Below are 27248 nucleotides of genomic sequence, written 5' to 3' on the forward strand. Positions count from 1 at the left end.
GTAACAGTTAGTTTTAGACTTTAGCATCATTTGGGCTGTTTTTAACTAAATGTTCCCGCAGAAATTCTGACGAGTGGCTTAAACCCAATTTTGTTTTTTTTTAATCATATCAAAAGCAAAGGAAACCAAAAATTCTGATTGGTCTTTGTTGTTTACTTTCAGATCCCCAGTTTCTTCAGAAGATCAAGGTAAGAAACCATATTTATTGCTTTTTAAATGAAATATGAAGAATTGAATCACTTCTGGGAGCACAATTAGAAAGCAAAGTTTGATGCAGCTCTGATGCAGAAGATGTGTGTGTTTTCCCTTTATGATTTGATGCCAGTATGTATTTCTTCAGTTCAGTTGTTCAAAAATGATGGCTGTAATTCAGCTCTGTTATAAATCCAGATCAGTAAAGTATGAATTCTGTTGTAGTAAATTGGACAAATGTGATGAAGGACAGAGAAGCAACTTGTGAAGGTTGCATTTCCCTACAAAAATATTTATTGTACATCTTCCGATGAGAGATAGGACAATGTGGTGTTTTTCTTTTGGAAGTCCATGGATTTCTGAGTCTTGCGATACATTTTTGTGCATTTGCCAAACCATGCGTGCCCACCTGAAGATGTAAGACCAACCAGAAAGGCTCTGCTTGTGGTGCCCCAGACTACCATGGACCATAGGGCTACCAACATGACAGAGGTTCATTAGCAGTGGCATTCAGATTATAGTCTCTTCCTTCAAAGCTCTCTTGCTGCCCCACACTTTTGTTTTTCTGGTGCCAGTTACAAACATACATGTTTGTGCCAGCATTCAAGGCATAAGCAAAACCAGTCATTGACTGCTGCCTGTTTCTTTGTTCTTAATGGAGTTTTTCCCCAACCAGTTAGAAGCTGTCATGTTAGATATTTGTAATTTTAGGTATCTGCAATATGTGCTTTTCTTTTTTTTAATTTCTGATTTCAAAAATCTGTAATCAGTGATTTTAACTGGTGGCTTGTTTGTTGGTTTAATATAAATGGCTAGCCATCCCAGGCTCTTTTGAGGGAGGAAAGAATGTAAACCAAATAAAAAATAGTAAGTATTAGTGTACATTTTTTTAAAAAGCAATACGAAAAAACATGCATACCAAAATATAAGGAACTAAGGCAGATTTATGACCCCATCTGGAACAATGCATTAAAAAAAAAACCCTAAATAACGATTCTTGGGCTGAAATCCTGTTGCCATATGCTATGTCATGTAAGGCTGATGAAATCATCAGCCTTACATGACATAGCATATGGCAACAGGATTTCAGCCCAAGAATCTTTATTTACTTTTTTAAATGCATTGTTCCATCACATTTCTGATTTTTCAGAAATAAAATATTCCAGTTTGCATGTTACATCACATAAGCCTTACGATGTTACTAGCTACAGCCATTTTTTGGAACATCTCCCATTTCTCCCCTGAGGCCCTGTGGAATCCTTCTTCTCATGGGGGGGGTGGCTGCAGGAAGCGATGGGGGAGAGGGGGAAGGCTTTAATTACTTAAAACAGGTAATCTTGTCCTGTGGTGCCCAAAGAGGGCTCAGTAGTCTTCTCTATATTTTGCCCAATGCTTTTCCTTTCAGATGTGGTACACTGCTGCCTGGAGACACTGGATGATATAATCCGCCATAGATGGCTGGACACTGACTTAATCTCAGTCTAAGCTATATACTAGCTTTCTAAAACTTCCACCAGCAGTCTAGCAGGCAGTGGAATCCTATCCATTAGTCCCATTTAGTTCAGTATTGGGGCTCCTTTTCTGGAGTAATGCAATATTAGGCCTGCTGCCTTGGTACCTAGAGTAAAATCCAGGACCTTTATGTTTGTACAGACAAAGAGCGATGGCCCCTGTCTGTTAGGGTAACTGGACCTGAGATCCACTGTTGTCATGACAAAGGGAAAGTCATACCTGCACAGGCAGTAGTGTGTTCAACTGAAGAGGATTTATTTTGTTGTGTTTTATTTTATTTTGGACTTCATTTCTCAGAAGCCTACAGCTCATGTGGTCTTCTAAAGTGATTTTTCCAAGCTCTGATTTTGTGTGCATAAGGACACAGTAACCTTGGGCAAGCCATGTTCTCCTTCAAGTCTTCATAATGTCATATCTCAGTGTCAAGCCAAGGATACCTGTTCTGTCATATACCACCACAGCTGAGTAATACGTACATGCATTTCTGTTCATCCTCACCAAACCTTGACTCTTTCACTTCTTAACTCCCATGCATCAGAGGAAACATTACATTTTAATAGGGTGTCTAGGGCACCAGTATCAACTTACATGTCAATGGGTGGTGAGTTATTGACTGGGCTTATAGGTTTTGCTTACATTCTCTTATTACTCTGTCATTTTATCTATTAATTGACTGTCAGGAGCGTATGAAGTACATCCATATGGATCTTCCAGCATTGGCCCCCATTGTGCCTCTCTTTCCTTCTGCTCTCACCACTTTCTTTCTTGGTTCACGTTCCTCTCATGTTCCATTTACCACTTGTGCCTCGGTGACCAGGGACTGGCTCTTCAGTTTGATCAATATCCTTCACCACTCCAGAACTATAAAAGCATTTATGAGCTGACTTTGAAATGAGAACCAAAGCCTCGAGCACTCTTCCCCTATCACATCAAGGACATTAAAACCTTCTGTTTAATGACAGTTAAATAGCTGATTGAGAAACCGTATTACCACATGTGAGCATGGTTATAGGCGAGAAGAAGAATTGAGACGTCGTATTCTGGGTGCCTTTATGAACCAGTGAGTTCAGAATCTTTAGCATTTGTATTTTAATAACCCTGTTTTACCAGGAAAGAGATATATCCCTGCAGAGACGTGATCACTTTACAGTTTAACAACAAACTGGGGATTTTCATCAGCACAGCTGAGAGTTCAAGGCATTCTTGATTTTGTGTGTGTGTGTGTGTGTGTGTGTGTGTGTGTGTGTGTGTGTGTGTGTGTGTGTGTGTGTGTGTGTGTGTGTGTGTGTGTGTGTTAGGAAGCTACTTTGATTCAGATATATTATATTAAGGGGGGACAACGAAACAAAGGAAGGACAGTTAATTTTTTTTTAATGCAGATCATGAGCAAAGCAAAAAACAACAACAACAACCACTTATTCTGGAAGAAGGATAATCTTCAAAACTACAGGGCAGTTCAGTTTTAATATCCTCCTGAGGGGCCAGGAAATAAAGATGGCTGTCTGGTGATCTTTTGTCCACGTGAGGCCTGTTCTTTCCTGACATTTTTTAGAAACAGGATATTCCTCCACTCCTTTTCTCTTCGAAGAGTCTTAAACACAACAGTCCTGAAGATTTCGTGTACTCTTACCAAAAATGAGGTATAGTTTCTGTTTTTGCAGTTGTAATGTATCCTTCCTTCAGAATTTTATCCATTGAGATTTAAAGTTAAAATAAAGGAAATAAATTTAACAGCCAAACATCCCAATCCTGTGTGTTGACTTGATGGGAATTTTTAGTGAGCTCACTGGAATCTAATAACATGAAAAGAGTAATGCTGGTTCAAAACTAAGGTTTTTCCAGTCCAGTCATTTGTATTCCATCTATGGCTGGCTAGATGCTTCTAGGAAGCCCCTAAAGAGAACCTGGGTACTCCCTAGCAACTGCTAATTAGGTCATAGCACCTCTGATACTGGTGACCATATACAGCCATCCTGACTGATAGCTATTGATAATCCCATTCTCTGTTGCAGAGTTTTGAAGTTTGGGTTAAATTCCTTTAGCTGTGCGATAGAAGTACAGAGATTCATAGACGAGAATAACTGCAAGTTCCCTGGAGAGTCCATACCTTTTCTCATTTACTTGCACTTACAATCTCAATAATTCACTCCTAATACCTTAAGAGTAATATATCTGAAGAGTAATATATCTGAAGAGTAATATATCTGAAGAGAAAGAATAATAATGTTTCATTATTAACAGTTGTGAACATATCATCAGCAAACAAAAGAACCAACTGCTTCAACATACAGTAGACAGGTGGGACTCTTTCTGAATTCAGAAGTGGGAAGGAATTATTGGTTAGTGCTGGATAGACTGACAGTCACTCCAGCCCCTCCTAGCTGCACCTACTAGAGTCTGCATGCGAGATTATTAAAAAAAACCCTTCCAACATTCTTATGAGTTTATTTAAACCACTGTTAATGCCATCCATACTGGTAGCCATTGCTGCTTTCTGTGGTAGAAATTCTGTAGTTTAATAATATGCTGTGTGAAGAGGTACTTCTTTTTGTCTGGCCAGAATCTGTCACTATTGAGCTTCATTGGACAGTCGTGGGATATAAGAGAATGAGAGAAGCTTCTTTGATCCCCTTTGCTTATGGCAGGCATGGGCAACTTTCCTTGGACTGAGGGCCACTGGGAAGCCATTGAAATCCACAAACAAAGGAAACTGGGACCTGTATGCCCTGTCTCTGGGACACCTACAGCCACAACTCATTTGAAAGACCCTGATTATTAGAGTTACTTTATTACTTACATTTTTATTTCATTCATTTTCCAAGCTGCTTAGAGCAATACCCATGGTTATCCCCTGGTATGGTCTTTCCTCCCAAATTGTCCTAACTGAAACCATCCAGAGATTGATGAGATGGTGACTGGCCTATGTTTCTAGAAAGAAATGCATCTACAAGTAGATCTGAACCTGGGTCTCCTGCATATGTCTTGTGCTCTACACTCTTCTATACATAGCCTCATTTTGCCTGGAGATGCTGGGAGCCAACGCTTGAACTCTGGGCTGGCCCTGCCATTATGTAGAGTGAGGAAGAGCAAGGTGGTTGCCTCAGATGACAGAGGGAGCAGCAAGGAGCAGGAGAAGAAACCTCTGTGCTATGAAGCCTGGACTTTTGTGTCCCAGAACCTATTTTGCTGCCTTGGGGTGTCATGAAAGATGTTGTTCCATTGCCAGTATCGCTGAAACATTCAGCTGCCACTCGTTTGGCCTTTTGTACATGAAATGGCATCTTGTTCTTTGTCTGAAGCATCATCAAGTTGGACTTATAGTGACCCTAATAGGGCTATCAAGATGAGATATTATAGGAGGGTTTTTTTTAAACCAGTCCTCCCTACCTAATGAGTTTCTATGGCAGAGCTAGGATTCAAACCCAGATCCCCTGAATCCCAGTCCATCAATGTAGTCGCTATACCATGCTGAGTATTGAATCACAATGGATTGTATCAGGCAGAAAAGTGCCTTGGACTACACCTGCAGAATTCCTCTGCATTTAAGATATTTGGCCTCTGCCAGTGACTATTATGTCAGTGGGGCAGTGGATCCACTGTGCCCTTTTGTCTAGACTTTAGAGCAGCCGCCCAAGGTGCCAAGTCTGTCTTAGGACTAGGGTTTAGCACGTTGGATAGCTCCTGTGAAGTTCAGGCTAAAAGCCAGGTGGATGCATTGCACTATTAACACTGAAGGCACAACCCTTTACTGTGGAGGAGTCAGCTGTAAGGTAGCTCAGGGAGGTCAGGCAAAGGTTTATAGGGCAACCAGAAATGTTCCATGACTGTGGAAATAGACACAAGGCACTTTACTTTCTGCCTTTCTCCAAACGGAGTGATGAGCCCATGTGTACTGGGCACTTGACCTTTCCCCCAGTTCCCCTCCCCCTTTTGCTGTAGGCTTTTTGGTGCAGTGATGTACAACCAGAAGACCAAGGACATCATGGGTATCTGCAATTTTTCATATTCTCAACAAAACATCTGTCTACCACTGCAACATATTTATTTCCTGTATAACAGTAAAACAACCAATGCCTTTGCCCATCAGTAATTGTTTGTGTGTGTGGAGCTTGTATTGCATGCAGAAACTTGTATGGCTGTTGTAGGTTTTTCGGGCTGTTTGGCCATGTTCTGGAGGTTTTTCTTCCTAATGTTTTGCCAGTCTCTGTGGCTGGGATCTTCAGAGGACAGGAGTTAGAACTCTTGTCTGTGTTCTGGTGTAGTGTGTGGGATAGTCGAGTATTTGTAGCTGTGGGATCAGCTTTTTGTCCTTTTCAGGAGATTGGGTGATTATGCTGATCGGGGTGTTTCTTTTTGTTATGGGTGCACTGTTGTGATAAGGGGGGAGATGATCTGTCACTGTGATTGATGGGTGTCGCTGGTGTTTGTGGATTTCAATGGCTTCCCAGAGACTAGCGAAACCCTAGGATGAAAAACCGCCAGAACACGTCCAAACAGCCGAAAAACCTACAACAACCATCGGATCCTGGCTGTGAAAGCTTTCAAGAATACAGATACTTGTATGTTACACTATCTACTTGTATTTTGCACAGATACTTGTGTATATTTCTGCAAAACAGTCCCCAGAGTTTTTTTCACCTGGAATCCTGAGGTAGCATAGCAGTCTTCCGGGGCCTCAGCCTGGACCCCAGGGCATAGCAAATCTATTGGCACGCAAGGCAGTAATAATAAGGCAGTAAAATGGGAGCCTCAATGTTTTATAGAGATAGCACTGGAGTTTGTTACTGAGATTTACCAAATAACTCTTTGTTATTTATCATTTAAATTGGTCCTAATATCATTGCCCATTAGCCTCCCATGAAAAACAGCATGCGGTTGTTTCATGCACTGTAGGTGGTGGAAATTTTGCCATATCACACCATTGCCAGCAAGCCACTTTGCAGAAGATTTCGAGGATGGAAGCTTTTCCTCTGGCAGTTTCTAGAAGTCAAGCGCACAGCTCCGGGCAGGACTTTCTTTTGCAGCTGCAAGATACAGCTGGCTGACGTGCTCAGGTTGCACCATCCTTTTGTCACCGTCCTTGACAAAAAGACAGCAGATAAACCTCTTGCATCGACTTCGGTGCCCCCAGGGCCTTTGCTGACAAAGTAACAAGTGTCAAATCCTCTCTTTAAGCAGAGCCTGCCCTGTGGTGTGCGTGGAACTCTGCGCCAATGACTGAGCTGTCACATACCTCGAGGGAACCGGTGAAAACAGTTGAACAAGGAAGGCTTTCCATTATGGCTCATTGTCCGACTCTCCTTGTTTGAAATCTGTGATTTGGGGAGGGAACGAAACAGGGTCGGACTCAGAAGCAAGGCTATCGGTATTGAATCTCACTCTGTTTTCCTTTCTCCACGAAGATGATGCCTATAATCTGGTTTCGTTCTTCTGTGATCCCAGATTACTGTATACATTTTTTCCAGTATTCTGTTCATTTATGGCGAATAAATAAATCCAGGTACACATTTGACTGAACTGCATGAAACTAGAATGACTATATCTTTTTTTGGGGGGGGGGGAAGCAAAGCAAAGCGTGCTGCTTATATACCACTCAATAGATCTGAAGGCCTTAGGAATAGACCTCAACAGATGGGAAACCTAGACATCTGAGCGTTCATCCTGGAGGCAGGCACTGCATCACGGCCTCTCCCAATTTGAAGCGACCCTTGCCCAGCAGGCCGAGGCAAAGAGGCAGTCCCGAAAGCAGCAAAACCAGGGAGCTGGACAGGGGACAGATTGCATTTGTCTTCAGTGTGGAAGAGATTGTCACTCTCGCATCGGCCTCCTCAGCCACACTAGACTCTGTTCCAAGTCCGCCATACAGAGCACGTTACCATAGTCTTTCGAGACTGAAGGATGCCTAACTAACTAAGTGCTTAAAGCATTCTCTGGGCGGTTTACAAGTTAGTTATGCAGGCTCCACATTGCCCCTCCCCGTAGAGAGCTGGGTACTCATTTTACCGACCTCGGAAGGCTAGAAGGCTGAGTCTTGAGCTGGCTACCTGGGATGGAATCCCAGGTCGTGAGCACAGTTTTGGCAGCAGTACAGCGGGTTTAACCACTGTGCCACGAGGAAGAATCTGAAGCTCTGGTTGGGTTGCTTACCAATCCTCTAGTCCAGTTGTGCCTGCTTTTCTCTCTCTCTCTGGGTTTGCATTGTTTGTAAAAGAATAATCATAATTACATTTCATGCAAATTACAGAGTAGTGGAGAGCTCTTCCTCTCACTCTTAACTGGAAGCAAGGACTCTTGTGGAGCTTTACAGTTCATTTTTGAAGGTCTCATAGAGTCAAGACAGCACAAATTGACAAGGACAAGCAATGGAGTACTGTAGTATTCTTTACAACCTCTTCTGCATTTCTCAAAGTAAACCATGCTATTTGCAGTTGGAAGTCTGTGCCTTTGCAGACTTATGATGTATTCCATAAAGGAAAAAAAGAATATGGATTCAATGACATGCATTCATTTGAAATATGCCCTAACACACTGCATATATTACAGTGGTGCCTCGACTTACAAATGTCCCGACATACGACCATTTCGCGTTACGACCAGCTCTGGCTGCAAAATTTTGCTTCGACTTGGGGCCGGAGCGTCGAGGTACAACCAAAAATAGGGAGGGGGAAAAGGCGGGGAATTCAAATTGCTAACCATTGGTGGCGAACAGGCTTCTTCTTTGTAGCTCTTTTGCCCCAGCGGTTAGAGAGTGTGCAATCCGAGGAGGCTTCAGATTGCCTGGTAAGGTGCTGCTTTTTAGATTTTAAAAACTCTTCTGGGTGGGATTTGCAGTGTGGTTTTGGGCTGGGGGGGTTGGTTATGTTTCTGTGCTGTGATGGGTCTTGCAGGTTTGTTTGTTTTTTGGTTTTCCCCCCCATTTCCGATGGGTCTTGGGGGGTTTGTTTGCTTTTCTGCTTTGCTTTTTTTTTTGCATTTCTGAAGGGTCTTGCATGGTTTGTTTGCTTTTCTCCCCCCCCCCCTTTCAGCTGGAACGGATTAATGATATTTCCGATGGGTCTTGCAGTGGTTTTTTTTGGGGGGTGGGGTGATTTTTTTTTCTTCCACTGGAACAGATTAATTGCATTTCAGTGCATTCCTATGAGAAATGGTGCTTCGACTTTACAACCGTTTTGAGTTACGACTGGAGTTCTGGAACTGATTAAGTTCCTAAGTCAAGGCACCACTGTACTTAAATGTGCACAGAGGCATTTTGATCAGTGGAAGCATGCATTTATTAATGCGTCAGTTTTTTAAACAAAAGAGAGACAAAAATCCCAGTTTTTCCCCCCATTAAAAATTATAATGAAACTGGCATGGAGCAGTCTTGGAGGAAAAGAGGAAGTCTGCAGAAATGGACTTGATGAATCTGTATGCCCATAAAGGTACATAGAGCTTTTTATGCACCCATCTACACTTTGAGTCCACACACCTGAATGTCCAAACAGAAATCCTCGTATGGAGAATTTGGAGGTGGTAGACTTGGATTCAAATCTCTACCACTAATGACCTGATCACATGGACGATTTGAATCATTTCTTTTCATTCTTTTTTATATCGATGTATTTCTATGCATATCATGCGGTGTATACAGACCGCTGGGCCCATTCACATTGCTGTCAGTTCAATTGGTACATTTCTTGCTATTTTTACTGGTTCTGTAGGTTACACGTACCATCTCATATAAATCAATTCATTTGCCATCCTGTTTCTGGATCCACATTGCCTAATGTTTTCTTTTTAAAAAAATAATAATTCTTACTGATATATCACTATTTTCCTGTTGCTTCCCACTTTCAGTTGTTGTACAACCTAGTGGTATATGTCACCTGCAGCCCTTCCTTCCTTCTTTTTTAATTTTCACTTCCTGATTCCTTTGCCCACTTCCCACTTTTCTTCACCCACTTTACCTTCTCTCCTCCTCCCTTTTCCACTTCCCTCCTTTACTCACTCACCCCCTTTTCCTTATTTTCCTGTATAGCTCTCCCTCTCAGTTCTTGGCTTTCATTTTTCTTTTCCCCTTTGAACAACATCAGGAGGAGGAAGTGGGTTTTAAAAGACTTGCAAAGTATTACGAAGAGCAGGGTTAAAAAGAGAGAGATATGAATGTGATGCCCCTTTCTTTCTTCCCCAAAAAATTCCAAGCAGGAAAAGGCCCTTTCTCCATTCCAACTCTTTTTTCTCTTTCCTTCCTTACACCTGTAAAGTATTTGTGTTGCTATTGTTGTTGCTGCTGCTTCTGCTCCTGTTGTTGCAAGCAATTAATATGCCTTTTAATTTTTTTAAAAAAGGGTACAAGTGCAGTGAAGTGGCCACAACACCCAAAAACCTGACTTCTTCACAAAGTAACTAAATCAACAGCACTGTTCACCTGTGCTGAAATTACAAGGAGTGAAGCAATACATGATCAGTACATTTTAAAATGCCAGCAAGGTGTATTAAAGGATGGACTAGCCAAATGAATCAATATTGCCTGTGTATCATGTGAATGGAAATTTATAAAATAATTTAAATAACAGAAAAATCATTATAACTCAGGTTCTTTTGGCACATGTGATTGAGCCCTGAGTCATGGAAGCTCTGTTAGTGACCTTGAAGCAGTTACCTTCTCTCAGGCTGACCTACTTTGCAGGGATGTTTTGCAGGACAGAGGGAGGTGATAAGTATGTGGGCAAATATACCATATATGCTATCCTTGAGCTCCTTGGAAGGATGATAGGTTTGGAAAGGATTACAGGGCAACAGAGATGGGGGATGTAGCGTTCAGCCCTGCCCTCACCTGTCCATCACAGCTGAGCAGTGGAAAAGGAGCCAATGAGTGAACGGAAGGTGGTGCTAAAGGGGGAGGGGCTTATATAAAAGGGGGGTGTATGGAGTATGAGGGGGAGAATGTGAGTCTGTGAGTCAGTAAGCCAGTAAGTCAGTGAGAGTAGGGTTCTGTGTGTCAGTGAGTTCAGTGAGTGAGAGAGATTGATTAGCAGCTTGTGATTTACCTATTACATATTACTGATCAAATAAACAAGTTTAACTTTCAAAGTAACACATGTCTCATTGAATAATTGGTATTGAAACAGCAATACCTGGTGGCAGCAACTTGGGAAGAAGAGTGAGCACCTCCTGGAGGCCTGAGATAATAGAGGCTTCAGTGCGCTCGCAACAGGGGAAAGCCTTTCTTTTCTTGAGATGCTGGACACTCACTGTCAGTCATATTAGTGCTGATCTAGATGAACTAGCAGCCCAAATCAACAGATTTGTTCAAGAATTTGGTTTGATTTTCACAAGTGATTTAGTGCCTGTTCACAACAGGGCTTGGAAAAATTACTTTATTGAGCAACAGCTCTCAGAAGAACTTTTCGGGAGCTATCCAACAGTTTGAGAGCTGTAGTTCAAAAAAGTAACCTTTCCCAGCTCTGTTTTGCAATGATGAAACCAGTGGATCTTGGCAAAAGATATTCCTTGGTAGTTTTGCCTCTTTCTTGTCAAACTTATTGCTCCAAAGCGGAACGGGTGGTCTGTGCACCTCTAAATGAAAAGGCTTTAGGCTGTTGGATGACGATGACATGGAATCCATTCAGATAACAACAAATGAATATGTCTTCAAATGTGTTCTCTGGAGGGAGCTGGAAACCTGGTAAGAGATGTTTCTGACTGCAGGTTAATGATTAATGAACTACTTAGGGAAGGAACGGTTCATATATTCTCTTTGGAAAGAACTTTCCAGATCAGCCATCCTTGGGGATGAAATTTCTTGGGATGAGAGCTTGATCTTTCATCTTCATTATTTCCTCAGCTTAATGGAGAATTTGAATGGTTTGGAGGGGGTGTTTTGCTTGGAGCAAGACATCTGTCTGTGACCACATGCTCATAGTTTTGATCCCGATGAAAACCTTAGAAGTGTTTCGTACCTCTGCCAGTGAGGCAGATCAGGACAAAAACAAATGCCTCAACTGCTGACAGAGGAGAAAAGGTTACCATTAGAGCAGGAGGACACCACACACAACTCATTATTAGTACAGTACTGTTCAAACTTTTCAGCATATTTTTATGAACTTTTTAATGAATCAATTACTACATTACAATATACATATGAATATTAGAGATGAGCATGAATCACTGGTTCAGGGGTTCATATCAGTTTAGCTGTCAGCCCAACTGGTGTTCCATGTTTCTGACATGGTTTCGAGCCTCAGCTCCTCCAGTGGGAGGCCACTCACAGGCAGCACCCTGGCTTCCTTGCCCTGAATTGGCACAAACTACCCTTTTGTGCCCATCTCTAATTAGCGTAGATATCACAACTAATGATATTTTCCTTGGTTTCTGCCTTAGTGCGAAAGGCTGGAAGAGTCATACCCCAACCTCAGACCATAATTCTGTTCTGTCCTCTTTGAGTGTCATCTCTTTGTGTACTTGAGTTCTCTTCCTTAAATGAGAAACTGCACATGTGAACTTCACAAAGAAATTCTAAATATCAATGAATCATAGAATAATAAAGGGGCCTATAAGGTCACTGCCAGAATCCATATGAAAGTAGATCTGACAATTTTCTCTGGAATGCCTCTATATACCATGAAGTATTTAGGTATGATATAAATATTAGCAATAAAATAATGTAAATACTAGAGATGGAAGAATTGCCAGGTCAGTGGAATAGATCAGGAAAAATGTGATTATACATAGTAGTATGTATGCAGCACTTGTTATCTGAATCTGAGTTGGGTTTGTCATGGTTTGCCCGTGAGCAATGTTGTGATGCTGCCAAATTGGATAACATCAAAATATTTTTGCATAATGAGACTATGACCTGTTGGGTAACACCAGCTGGAGTTCCTGTAAAAAAGAAACATACCAGGAATCTTTTCTTAGTGATGCTTCAGAATTTTATTTTGTCCCCATTTTGTGGTGAACCGATCTGGACTATGTCTCCATGATAAACATGGAGATCAGAGCACAGACGTCCTATAGATTTGTCGCCTTTGGATTTTCTGGTCCAGTCTTTGCTTTTAAGAAAACCCCAGCATGTATCAAAATACATATAAACATGTACACTTTAGGAATAGAAATAGTAAATAAATGGTTTGAAAACAGAGCCCAAAATACTGTTTAAATATGCACGTTAAAGCGTGTTTTTCCCCAGCATGGATTAAAACATCATTGTAGATTAATGTAGAAATGTGAAATGGCACAGACATACTAATGCATGCATGCATGCCAAAGTGATGCATACCAAAACTTGGAAAGTCTGTCCATCACCGCCTTTTGTATGTTGCTGCTTCACTGAATAGAAGCAGCCCTCTGGACTGGGTCCATCAAAAGAGATCACAAAAGCTTTCAAACAAGGAAACAGACCTCTGAATCCAGTCGGATGCATTTTGAATAAGTTCTTGCAATTAGAAATGAAGGCATTTGCATGCTGAGCCTTTATTAGTTTTGCATTTGCTTTTAAATATGCCGTCACTCCATTAACTCTTCCACCTTTGCCAGCATAGCCCTGCTTTAATGAAGTGCATGGAATAGCTAGCCAAAATCACCCTATTTACTCAACTCTTCCTCCTCCTGCTGCTTCAATTCAGAATGGCATAAATGTTTTCTTAGTATATTCTTATTCTTATTTCAGAACTGCTCTCTTATAAAATACACTGGAGAAGCCAAGCAATGAGGTAATGTCTTAGATAATAGAACCAACATTCCCGTTTTTCACATGATCCATGACTGTGTAGTCATGGGTACACTTGGACCAGAAGTGAGAAGTAATTAATCAGAACCTGACTACACAGCAAGAATTGCTTTGAAGATTTTTTAAACCAAGTCCCTTCTGTTTTCCACTGGTGACATCGCTGTAGTCATCCACAGCAATATGGTCAATTATCCCATTGCAAGAGTCTGCACCACACTTCCCAATTGGTTCAGTTTCCACTGTAAACACAGCCTCACCCTATTAAAACTGTCCTGTTCCTTTTTTAACCACACCTCCCATTTTCAGAAGTGACATAGTGCTTGTCTAGTACAGCACTACATTTGATAGGAATAAAATATTTAAAAAATAGAAAAAATTCTTTGGAGGAGGGGAGACAACAGGCACTCAGTTGAGGGAATTATCTTGCTATGACATGGCACCCCACTGAAAACATCATTGTAGGGCATCCCCACAGCAACCTCTTTGGATCGAGACAGGTGATCACAGAAAATGGAGAAAAGCAATGGCAGCTGAATTGGTGCAAAGTAAGCCATCCCCAGCTGGCTGATCAAAAATAAATGAATATCTGTGCAAAAAAAAGATTTCCATATGCATAGATTTATGCTGTGTAGTCACCAGTAAATACTTTGATTTTAACGGTGCCATCTCTGACACAAATTGCAGCCTAAATTGCAATGTGGCCACACTCTTATTTTATTTGCATGCAAAGTAAGAAAGAAAAATAATATATTCTTGTGCTAGAAAAATCAGCACAGCTAGATGACAAATAAATGAAGCACCAATACAAATAAATATATTAATAATTTCATCGTCAGATTAATAGTGGGCTGCACGAAAGAGAATTACAGCACAGAAATTGCCAGTTTTAGGTGTTAGCAAGAAGAGGGCAAAATCATCATCTAGCCTGGATGACAATTGCTGCAGAACTGTCTCTTCTGTTGCTGATGAACCAAATGAGAGCAGAAGGTGTTAAAATAAGTGCAGCCACACTGCATTTAAAGTAATCCGTAGTGAGCCAGAGAGATAGCCAGGCGAGACTGGGTGTCTTAGTCTGTCTCTTTTTTCTGTAAAGTGGCAGCAGAATGGTAATCAGCTATTTTGGCACCCATCTCGCACCCACTCTGCACAGCAGTATGGGATCAAGCCCACCTATGTATACAGAGTTTGTTTTCCTAATTCTCACCAAGTAGCTTCACCACTAGACTTTGGTGTCCTCTGAATTTTGATACCGTAGGGTGCGAAGCAGCACATACTCCACCCTCAGTACAGCACTGGTGGCAAGTTGTAGAATATTACCTATAGGTCACTTCTTTCTTCCCACTTCTTCAAGGAAACTGCTTCTTTCTCCCTTTGTTCACCTTTCTTCTAGAATGGAAAGTATGTTATTGGTTTCTCCATGTTGACCTGCAACATTCTTGATCTCTTAAAAGAAATATCCATTTGCACAGCATTATTATAATTCTTGCATAATTTGGCATTTTTTTCTCTCCACAGTATTCCCCAGAAATGGCATTGGGTTGTGTAAACTTTGGCAGTTTCTTGCACAAAAGAACAGGTGAAAAACAAAACAAGATGAAATAAATGGGAGAAATAAGACTGGCATCTTGTTTTTGCAGGAAGCTAATAAATCTCATGGGTACAGGAGGAAGTATATTGAGACTTGGAAAATGGTAGAGGATTTTTCAAGAGTTCTTCGTATCTCTGGTTGAAAAGTGGATGGAACACTTTCTGGTTTTGCTAATACAGTAGTACGGAGCTATCTTGGCTAGAGATGGAATCAAACTAGTGACAACCTGCCTGGGTTCTTTGTTGCATCTGCCCATGAATGTGTTTCATTCACACATTCTTTTGTTGCGGCAGCTTTGCAGATACATAGCACACTGAGCTATCCAGCCAGCCTCATACACATATCTAATATCAAAAGATTCCAGATGCGGTGTAGCGACACTTACAATAGCTTCTGCATTTTGCATGGACTTTGATTGTGTTATTTGAAACTTCTTTTTAAAAAAGTTATCTTTATTTTACAAAAAAGGTATTTTGTGCACAGATTTTTTTTGCAAATTGTTTTCTTTATACAAAGATTTATCTCCTTCCTGTGAAAAATCTCATGGGCCTTAATGAACTCTCAACATGTTGAGATGCCCTGCCTCATTGAGAACAAGTAAGATAGCAAGATTTCTTGCCATTCCTAATGTTTATGCACGATGTTAGGCTTAGTTTGGGTTGCAATCTTATGCTCACTCCCTAAAACTAGGAAGTAAGTCCTATTTAACTCACTAGGACTGTACTTATGACTAGACAGGTGAAGAATTTCACTGTTAAGCATGAACTGAGTTCTTCATTGCCATCTAGTTCCCCATTCTGGCTCGTTGTGTTCATTTAATACAGAGAGAGAGACAGATTCTCTCTCTTCTCTCTCTCTCTCTCTCACTTCATCCAATGTCACTAAGAAAAGTCTACATGAATAAATGAAATGCTCCATTTATCAGGTCTGGAACTGTACTGTGGAGGTTTAAGCAGCTACTGTGTCTAAGAATAGAAATGTTCTCTAAGGCATTGTTTTTAAACGTTGTCTTATATCCAGAGGTTATATAAATTTTATGTCCCCAAAGTTTTCTTTTATAAATACAGTTATTGCTAAGAGTTGTATGAGAGCAATTCTTCACATTTTCCATTATTCTAGAACATTTGTAATGTAATTTTACATATAACAGGTGCTTTGTTCTTTTTCCCCTGACTTCCTTACAAACTGTGTCATTTATAAAACACTTCCAGGAAAAATAAGTCACAGTAATTATTAGTATTTTTTTAACCAGCAAGTTTTGGAAAAGCATCACACATTAATTTAAGGCTGGATCAAGAATGGTGAGCTGAAAATATACATTGAAAGTATATTCATTAGTAGTGGGGAGAGTGAAAGATAGCTAGCCATGCATTCAGAAATTATACTGAGAGTCATCCCCTTGGTTAATATAGTTACAGTTGATATTGGTTAATATAGGTTAGTATTGTCAATTCCAATGGATAGCTGCTCTCCAGAAACTAAGACAGAATTTTTTTGCAATCCTACCCAGAGATCTCTAGGATTCACTGGTGCTGGGATCAGGCCTTTAGTTTCCATACAGTGACTCGACCAGAGAATGGTGAAGCAGAAGATGGCTGCCATTGTATTAGTACTGGGGATTGTGCAACTACTTAATGTTTGTGCCTGCAGAGTAAATTAAAATTCGGGCCTGATGAATATGCCATTTTTAGATTTTTTTTCCAATTTCTCATCCCTACCCCCCAGTGTTAGATTCGTGTCAATCTATTTCTGCCTCTGCCTGCAATTTATAGAAAAAGGTGGCATGAAAATGAATACAAGTGGTTGTGCACATTTCTCTGAATACACGTGCTTTTGTGCTTTTTGTTTCGTTGGCTAGGCACATCTTTTGCAAGGGATGTATTGCATTTTGTATGCTATTTCCCCTAACAGATGCACTTTTATGCATATTAGGTCCCTTGATATATATTGTATACATTATGAAATTCAGAGAAATGGGAATACGGTTGGTTACCTACGTTTTGGTTTTCATACTGGCTTTGGAAGTGCAAATTAGATATGATCCTATTAAAATGAGAATTGTCTGAATTTCTCCTCTGTTCCTAATTAGCATATAATGACTGAAACCTTGTTGCTCAATGTAAGCCAAATTGTAACTTTCAGCCTGTTCTTCCTCAGTAAACAAACCCTCCCGGCCATGATTCTTAAGAATCTTGGAGAGGAACAGACTGAACATTACAATTTTGCTTATGCTTAGCAACATGACTTTGGTTAATAAGAGTGTAATATGCTGTCAAGTGGGGACCGACTGATAATGACCCTACTAGAACTTTTCAAGATAAGTTAAATATTTAAGGAGTGATTTTACCACTTGTGTTCCCCAGTGAATTTCCATTGCTGAGCAGGGATTTGAATCGAGGCCTCCTGAATCCCAGTATGTCAGTATCGATTGTACTGCACTTGGCACATCATATTACAGGGCCTATTTGATTCACATATGTGAATTCTGTGGTGATTTGAACATTTTCTTCCACAATATTACGGGAACTAAACATACTTGCAGTTTTGGGTAGCTTTCACAAGGCAATTGCATAATAAGGGGAAAGCATTAAAATGCTGTGGCTCCTGAAAGGCTTCAGATACACCTCAAAAAGAAGGCTCCACTTCACAACATATTACACCAAATAAACCTTGTTGGTGCCACAATTGCTTCTGGAGCAACTGACTTCAGATTATGGTTGTTGTGGGTTTTTCGGGCTCTTAGGCCGTGTTCTGAAGGTTGTTCTTCCAAACGTTTTGCCAGTCTCTATGGCCGGCTTCTTCAGAGGACAGCACTCTGTGAAGACGCCGGCCACAGAGACTGGCAAAACGTTAGGAAGAACAACCTTCAGAACACAGCCAAAGAGCCTGAAAAACTCAGAACAACATTAGATCCCGGCCGTGAAAGCCTTTGCAAATACATTGACTTCAGATTAACATGACTTCTGGTAATTTCTCTAAAGTGAGGAAGGAGGAAGGAGAGTGATGATGGAGTTGCTGGTCTCCTTTTCAGCAAATAATTAACTGCACAAGCAGCAGTTCTTCAGAGCTGTGCAAAGCATGGCTCGAAAACAACAACACAACATATCTCAGGGGGAGGGCACTGGCTTGTTGTAATTTACGGTGAATAGAATGTATTATTTCTGTCCAACATCAGTTGCCAGTGTGGCGACATTTATGAAAGTAAGCGTCTGTTTCTTAACGGTGCCCATTGTTCAAGGTTTATCTAATTGACAGTCTTTTTCCCCTGGCAACCTCGTTTAGGTGCACAAAGGTTCAGAGATACATAGAAAGCAAATTACATCTTTCGTCCTGCGGTATCTACCAAACAAGAGGATGAAAGCCTATTGATGTTCTAGGGAAATGCCATGTGTTGGCAGTGAGGTATCTTGCCAGTTAGTTATCAGGGTAGAAGATGAGGGCCTGCATGCCTGTTTAGTCTTGCAGGGTTTGTTTGTCTCTTTTATCAGGAACAAAACCCACTTACTCACTGGAAGAGCAATAAATCATTTCTGTTTCATGGCCCAAATGCTCATCTTAAGAAAAGTCAAGAAAACAATTACTTGGTTCCCCTGTTTGTTGAATGGAATAATGCTTTGCGACATCTTCAGGGCCTGGAGATACTTTATGGCAGGGAAAAACGTGTGCATAATTCATTTTCTGTATTGTGTGGCAGTGACACTTGTCATCCTGTGAATAAATACATTTTTAAAAGCCTTTTTTGGGCTGTAATTGCAGACTAGTCATGGCAGCCAGGTTTTTTTCCCCCCCGCTAGCGCTCAGCTGAGCAGAAACGGTTTGCCTCATTTTGTGCTGATTTCTGTGACTTTTTATAAGTGTCTTCCATTTTCTGCAATTTCCCACACTGATTGCAAACATGTTCTTTGGATGTCGTTCATAACACCATTGTCTTCTCCCTCTTTGGCTTCTTCCTCCTCTTTCCCTGCTGCTTTTGCCAATGCACACTTCATGTGACACGGAGGCTGCAACCCGTACGACTTTGTCCATGAGGTCTCACCCCTACCCTTGCAGCTGGGCTGCAAATCCTGTCTTGTTTTGTCCTACTGCACATGACATAAGGATGCTTCTCTCCACAATGAAATGGAGAGAATTTTTGTTTGTCTCAGAAATATTCCGTGCATGTGCATTATTTGAAAATGCCTTCCTATTTTGGCCCAAATGTAAAAACAACTGTTCATTTGGGCTTTTTTCATCAATGTAGCTGTTGTTTTGTGCTTATACTCTCTCTGTCTTTTTCTGTAAGTACTTAGAAAAGAGCTTTACTTTTTAACATGATAGAAAACAGCTTCTTGTGCTCATGGTGCAGATTGTGACTGTTACCAGGATGGGATAATTCTCACAGATATTTTGGATTACAATCTGCATTAAGGTAAAGGTAAAGGGTAAAGGTTCCCCTTGACAATTTGTCCAGTCGTGTCCGACTCTAGGGGGCGGTGCTCATCTCCATTTCCAGCCCATAGAGCTAGCGTTTGTCTGAAGACAATCTTCCGTGGTCACGTGGCCAGCACGACTAGACACGGAATGCCGCCCATACTGCTACTTGTGAGAGATAAAGGGGATTGTAGCCATAGATCTTATCCATCCTTGCATTAGCTGGTCAGATTAGCAGAAAGATGGACACAGGTAGCCAATGCCACTAAAGAAGGAAAATCATTGGGGGAACAAAGTAGGGGCCAACAGTACTGAAACCATCCAAGTATTTGTGGGAGGACTGTTCCTGGGTCACCTAATCAAAGCTGGAAGCTGGAGGGCAATTCAGGGCTTTGGAAGGTATCCTGATTTGGTGTGGAGTGATTTGTGTCCCATCCAATTCCATTTGAGCCCTTTAATTCAGAACAATGTTTCAGCTGTTCATTGACTCCTGTTAGAAAACCAGAATTGCTAAAACTTGTTTCGGGTTTTTATACTGATATGCATGCAATTTGGAGCCATGATAGACCCCAGAGAGAAGGGCAATTTCAGACAGACATATGTTAGATAGCTAGCTTCAGAGGTATGTCTGCTAAGCAGCTTAAAATTTGCTTTTTAAAAAAGGGTGTAGTATTTGGTATATCCTCAGATTCAATGTGTGTTTGGAAAGAAACTGAAGTATGAATCTTCTTGGCTTTCCTTGAAACTAAATCTGGCTGTTCTTCAGTCTGGACCCCCCCAAAATTTACTAAAATCAGGCCAATTTGATATGAAATTTGGGATTTCTCTGAATCTGGTGGGCAGCTTCCATTTCAACCATTTTCCCAGTAGTTTTGTTCAGCTGCATTGTTTTCAGGCAAATATTGAACTGAAGGAATATTTCTGTGTTGACCCCACAGTATTGTCAGGGATGCAAACATGTGCAAACTATTATTGCGATAATGCTGTTGAATTTTTCAGTGTATTTTGTATGAGTGCAATTATGGTGTTGTTTTTCTCCTGAAAAAAGAAAATGCTAAATCAAGAATGATTTTACTCCATGTCTTCAAATAGTATAAATAAAACAACAGCAGTGATTTTAAAAAATCACATGTCAGTCTGAAAGGCTGAAGGCTCTTGCAGAAGAAATTTAGATGAAATTTAGCAGTAAACTACGTATGTTTAATTTAACAATGTCTGCTTTATTCAGCTGATTACTGAAGCACCAAGTGAATCTGGGCCATATGTCCACTTTTGGGGTGACCACAGATAAAGAGAAAGGGACACTCACAGAGCAAAACAGCATACACTGTGTATTCCATGCCTAGAATATGCTGACCTCGTACCAACAATACCAATTTTCTTCTATGCTTTTAATTCTGTTTATGGTATTATAATTTTATCCTCACGTCACTTTATGATTTTTTATTTTCACCCTTATGTATTAATGTCGTCTTGTGCTATTTTGCTACTCTGTTGGGTTTTTTTTTGTTGTTGTTGTTGCTGTTGGTTGTAAACCACCCAGAGTGGCCTTGGCTGCCAGATGGGCAGTAGATGGACGGACGGACGGACGGACGGACGGACGGACGGACGGACGGACGGACGGACGGACGGACGGACGGACGGACGGACGGACGGACGGACGGACGGACGGACGGACGGACGGACGGACGGACGGACGGACGGACGGACGGACGGACGGACGGACGGACGGACGGACGGACGGACAGACAGACAGACAGACAGACAGACAGACAGACAGACAGATAGATAGATAGATAGATAGATAGATAGATAGATAGATAGATAGATAGATAGATAGATAGATAGATAGATAGATAGATAGATAGATAGATAGATAGATAGAAGGCCAGGTATGTTTGCATGGATGTTTTGCTGAGTTTTTTTTCCTGGGGTTTCTTTTTGTCTCCTCATCACATGGCCTGGGGGTGGGGCCTAGGGGATGGGACTTTCTGCTTTAAAAGAGCATGTCCCAGGACCGCACCCCTAACAGCGCATGAAATTATAAATAGGAAAGCCAATTAGATTTGCATAAGCCTGGGAGGCAGGAAAGTTTTAAGGGTCAGATGATACTTCCACACTATTAAAGAGCAGGCCGGGTAGGTGGGGCTCGTCAGCCATGGAAGGCAGCCCATCTAGGAGAAGGAAAACTCCGATTTCAAACCTCCACTGCCTTGTGGCTATATCCACTCATGGAAAAGGCTTCAGGAGTTAATCTAGAGGCAAAATCTGGAGCTGGGGTCCCGAAGGCAGCTCGTGTCGTTCTGCCAACTCCTGCGACATTGCTGGAACCAGTTGTATTGGCTCTTGCCTTTCCATTGGACCATTTCAACAATGTGGAGAGGGGGGATCTGCTGCTTGGGTAACAGCCTATCCTCCATATTATCTTACCCGGGTTTCATGCTCTGGAGATGACACTCCTCGATTCAAAGCATGTCACCATAGTCTCTCGAGACTGAAGGATGCCTATGATGATGAGATAGATCGGATCCATCCATCCATCCATCCATCCATCCATCCATCCATCCATCCAGCCAGCCAGCCAGCCAGCCAGCCAGCCAGCCAGCCAGCCAGCCAGCCAGCCAGCCAGCCAGCCAGCCAGCCAGCCAGCCAGCCAGCCATACGTGCGTGCGTACGTACATACATACATGCATACATGCATGCATGCATGCATGCATACATACATACATACATACATACATACATACATACATACATACATACATACATACATAACAAAAGAGAAGAACATTTGAGGAAAGCTCTTTACCTCAGACACAAATCTTCCTTAACATTCTTGCTTCAGAATCACTGATTAAACCATCAAACTACATATACTCTTAGGGTCTACAATACTTAGTTCTGTAGTCATCTAGCATGCCAGAAGTCACAGGGCTAAAGCAGGAGGGAGAAGAGAAAAGCAGAAAAAAGAGGGGGGGAGAGAAGACTTGATTAACTTTTTTTCTACCTTTCTCAACAGAAATAAACGTTGTTGTTGTTGTTGTTGTTGTTGTTGTTGTTGTTGTTGTTGTTGTTGTTGTTGTTGTTGTCCCTGTCATTATTACATTAGCTGACTTCCTGTTCTGATGAACAGGAGAGGCTAGGTCTGAGAGAGGGAAGCCTCTAGGAATGTAAAGAAAGAAAAAAGAATTAATGTGGGCCATGCCCGCTGTCCTTCAAAAGTCGCTCCCTCTCTACTTTTCCCTGCAGCTGCCTCAGGAAGGCTTTCTATTTGCTCATAAGATGGGTTCTCTCTGCCTGGCATCTGGGGGGAAAGAAACCCACAGTGCCAAGCTCTGCAACTGCCACAGCCGTTCTGTCCCATTGGCACCTCAGGATCCTCCCCCCACAAAAAAAACACAATTTGAGGCTGATATAGTTCTTCCATTTGTTCAGTCTATGACCTGACCATGCCATTTGTATCCCTCATTCAAGAGAATGGGTTTTTTTCCCCCCTGGAAATCCAGAAGTGCACAAATGCTGACAGGAAGATGAATTGGGTTTGAGTGTCTCAAAAAGGTCAAAGAGCAGATCAGGCACCAATCTGTGTGGCCTTATTTGGCCTGTCCACTACCCTAGTTTAATTCATTTACTTTTGTAACAGTTGGTTTCAGCACATTCTGGACAAAGTAGGCATGATGGCAGAAGATTTATATGCCATCATTGGGTTGCCACCAAAATAACAACGGGAAGTGAGCAGGGCCATTTCAAGTGTGGTATGTGTAGAATGGAAGGAGTATTGACCTATACTTTTCTGCAACTATCCTTTTTTTTCTAGACCATTCCCTCTATTTGTTTTCCATCTAAGAGATTTGCAAAATCAGACCCCAGCATTGTTAGGATAAAGAATCCTGGGGAGAAGTTGAAAGATTGCTAAGGAACAGTGGGGAAATATGGGTCTATTCCTACACGCCCCTGCTGAATTGTAAATTGCACTCAGTCCCCTTTATTTGAGGTTGGTATGGCTTGCCTTCTACCCCCTGGAACTGAATCATGATAGTTGGTAAAGGAAGAACTTTCTGATGGCAGCAAACAATATTGTTCGTGGCCAGCAGAGATACCAAGGTCAGCACTTTGGATATACTTTTCAGCGGGTGGATAACAATTTACTGCCTCACATAGCAACCATTATCTGTGGATCACACTGATTTTAGATTACATTTTATATTATATTGCAGTTGCCAGAGCTATTTGGGAAAGGGACAAGATACGTATTCTTCAAGAAATCTAGAAACATAATTTAGAACTGGTGTCAGTGAAGTGTCTTTCATACAGGCATTCGTTTTCATATAAATAAAGTGGTACCATTATCCTTGGGTACACTGCTGGCAATGGGATGGCCCAAACTCTATTGAGAAGATCCAAGCATAGAGACAGGAGGCAACAGCCCAAAGAATTCATCCTACAAGAGCAAAAAATGTTGCTCCCGTAGGCTATCAAAGAGAGGGTAATGTAAGGCAGTTTACAGTTGTGTGGCTGCTTGCAAAAGCAGTTAAGAAGATTCTTTGTTAAATATGAGTAGAACTATAGAGTATAGTGCATAAGAAAATACATTTTCCTCTCAACTTCAGGCTTGTAGTCTCTTTTTATTTGTTCCTCTGCCCAGCCTTAAAAAATCCATCAATGCATGCATCTGAATTCAAATAGCTTCTAGTTGTGCGTCACAAATTGGTAGGTATGTTGGCCCAAAACTGCTTGAAGAGCTGCAGTGTGGTTTTTATCTCTTAAAGAACTATGCTGGTTATAGTTTAGAATATAACATTTCCTGTGTTGGACAAGCGGAAGATGAAATGAGAAATTGTCTCCAAGCGTCTTACACAAATGGCTGACACAAGAAAAATCCATATCGCTTATATACCACAAGCACACATTTTTATGTGCTCCGAGTAAGATGTATTCATTAGTTTCTTTGGTTGCTTCTCTCTCCCTCTGCTTTCTAGTTCTTCCTCTGGTGATTTTTTAACACATTTGCAGTGTTATTCCTGGAGTAATAATGAGGTCCTTGTGGAATTCTCTCTGTGGAGATGCCAGCCTAGCACCATAGAGAGAAAAATCTCTGCCAATTTGTTTGCACTGACTCATTCTTTGGAGTTTGATTGATACAACTGTCTCTATTGAGGTATAAGCAGTGCTTGGAATCCGCCCCCCCATTTATTTATTTATTTATTTTTGCTTCAGCTCCCACTCTCACCCCCCAGATAGCATGGCTGTAGGCCATACTGGCTTGGGATTTCTGGGAACTGTAGTTCAGAAATGTAATGTTTCCAAGCTCTGGGAGGACAAAATTACAACTAGACAGGCAGAGCTAGAAAGACAGAGTTACAGGTCTCTCCCACTCTGAGCGTTGTGGTGCTGATTGCCCTTCTATGTGGAGATTTTGGGGCCACTTTCCAGAATGGGTTATCTATTAATTAAGGGGGGGTCAACATGGGATGGACATAATATGTATGACAGAGGACTTCTACTAAAACAACTTTGCTGCAGCTGTTTTGTGTACACTGGCTAAAATCCTGTTCAAGTTGGCATAATGTAAAATTATATCTGCAAATGTATTCTGGGTAGTATGTCCAGGTCACCAGCATTACACAATGGATTGCACAATATTCATTCCGATTGTCCAATTGACCATACAGTTAATGATTGCCTGATTCACAATTGAGTGCTTCATTGTGTGGTTCATGATTGTGCAGTTATTGACCTTGGTCATGTTGCTACTATTGTGTGACATGCCTATGAAAGTGATTTGTGGATATTACTTCTGTCCTGCCATGATCGTTTTTGTTTCTGCAATGTCATGTTATATATGCATAGCTGAAGGACAGTATATCTATTACTTTGTTAATACAGATTTGCTAGATAATTGAGTGGTTTAAGGCATCTGGCTGCAGAGTCAGAGGTTGGGGGTTTGATTCCCTACTGTGCCTCTTTGAAAGGGGCTGAACTGAGCGACCCATAGGGTCTCTTTCAACTCTGCAGTTCTAAGATTTTAAGATTATGTAAGGTTTGGATAGCTCACTAGATTAGTTATCTGGCTGCAGAGCCAAAGGTTGTGAATTAGATGCCCTATTGTGCCTCCTTGACAGGGGCTAGACTCAATGAGCCATAGAGTCCTTTCCAGCTCTGCAGTTCTAAGATTACTGCTGCTGCTGCTGCTACTACAGTTAAAGATGGATGTATTTGGGTTAACAATTATTATTGCTCATGACTGTTTCAATGTGTCTGATTTTAAATGAACATATTATCATACTGTACATTATATATGCTTTTGTAAATCAGTTTGAGACCCCTTTGAAGTGTAGGAAGCAAGTCATAAATGTAGTAAATGCAACAAGGAATGCTAACAATCTCCTCCTTTTGTTCTTGGCAGCACTTTTACAGTCGGTAATAGCTGGTGATTTCCTAAAAGTAAGTAAAAGAAGGTCTGGTGCCTTTTATTTGACATCTAAAAGGTCTGATGCCTTTTATTTGGCATTTATCTGACTTCCTAATGTCTGATATTTATTTATTTTCTAATGGAATTTGTAGATGCCCCTCAATTATATACCTGGAACACTTTGCAAAAGTAGTAAAAATGTCTTTGTATTTGTGAAATAAGCTGGAATTCCCCCCCCCCCCAGCACAATTAAGAAGGTATGTAAAAAGCCTGGGAGCTCTCTGTGACCAAAGAATCATAATGCGGTACAAAGTGAACATCAGCAACGGTATAGCTTCCATACACTCCTAAATAAGCAGTCCCATATGGAGAAAAGCAGTTTCTTGAGTAAGTCACTGGCACCATAATCTATCATCTTATGGTCTGATATATGACCAGTGTAATGGTACATTCGTTTCTACTCCCTTTTGCACTTCACTGCAGTTTCAGCATTTGCTGTGAATGCAGTTCCAAAATTAAGCAAGTTGCAGGAACACCATGGCTGTCCTATATCTCTTCCAATCTGGCAGGGTGTAAAAGGGAGAGATCTCCCCCCCCCCCTTAATAGCACATCTTATCTGTATAAGAGCAGCTCTTGTTTCTCAACCCTAAGGCCAAATTTCAAGGCATATATGCTTTCTGGCCAAGAGACCAGGATAATATTTGTCTGGATACCTCAGTGGTTTAGAGGTTGGGAGTTTCATTCCCCACTTGTGACTCTTTGACAGGGACTGGACTTGATGATCCGTAGAGTCCCTTTCCAGCTCTGCAGTTCTAAGATTGGATGTTATTTTAAGTGTACCTATTTTACATGCATGCACCACTTTATTTGCCCTCGGAATTCAAGGCAGCATCTGTTTCCATGAGCGATTGTTATTTCTCAACTATTGTTAAAGATTGGTAAAGGTAAAGGTAAAGGTTCCCCTTGACAATTTTTGTCCAGTCGTGTTCGACTCTAGGGGGCGGTGCTCATCCCCGTTTCCAAGCCATAGAGCCAGCGTTTTGTCCAAAGACAATCTTCCGTGGTCACATGGCCAGTGTGACTTAGACACGGAACACTGTTACCTTCCCACCGAGGTGGTCCCTATTTATCTACTCGCATTTTTACATGCTTTCGAACCGTTAGGTTGGCGGGAGCTGGGACAAGCGACGGGAGCTCACTCCGTTGCGTGGATTCGATCTTACGACTGCTTGGTCTTCTGACCCTGCAGCACAGGCTTCTGCGGTTTAGCCCGCAGCGCCACCACGTCCCTATTGTTAAAGATACAGTGCATTAATTAGGGCTAGTTTAGCCATTCAAAACATTCTTCCATGTAGTATTCACAAACGAGTCCTAGAGGCATGTTTTTCCGTAAAATATAACTTGTCCCTAGAAAGTTGAAACT

The 27248-nt window shown here is 41.4% G+C and overlaps 1 protein-coding gene across 5 annotated transcripts in view; it reads left to right on the forward strand.

The window, feature by feature from the left end:
* The window catches only part of DGKI (diacylglycerol kinase iota), a 295355-nt gene that overhangs the window by 254670 nt on the left and 13437 nt on the right, over positions 1–27248 (forward strand). For all 5 annotated transcript variants that reach the window (XM_020792200.3, XM_078376256.1, XM_078376255.1 and 2 more), the window contains 2 exons: positions 163–188; positions 25819–25856. In XM_020792200.3, the coding sequence (XP_020647859.3) occupies positions 163–188; positions 25819–25856 (64 nt within the window). The remainder of the gene's footprint in view (positions 1–162; positions 189–25818; positions 25857–27248) is intronic.

The sequence above is a fragment of the Pogona vitticeps genome, chromosome 5, assembly GCF_051106095.1.
Source record: "Pogona vitticeps strain Pit_001003342236 chromosome 5, PviZW2.1, whole genome shotgun sequence".
Classification (NCBI taxonomy): Eukaryota; Metazoa; Chordata; class Lepidosauria; order Squamata; family Agamidae; genus Pogona; species Pogona vitticeps.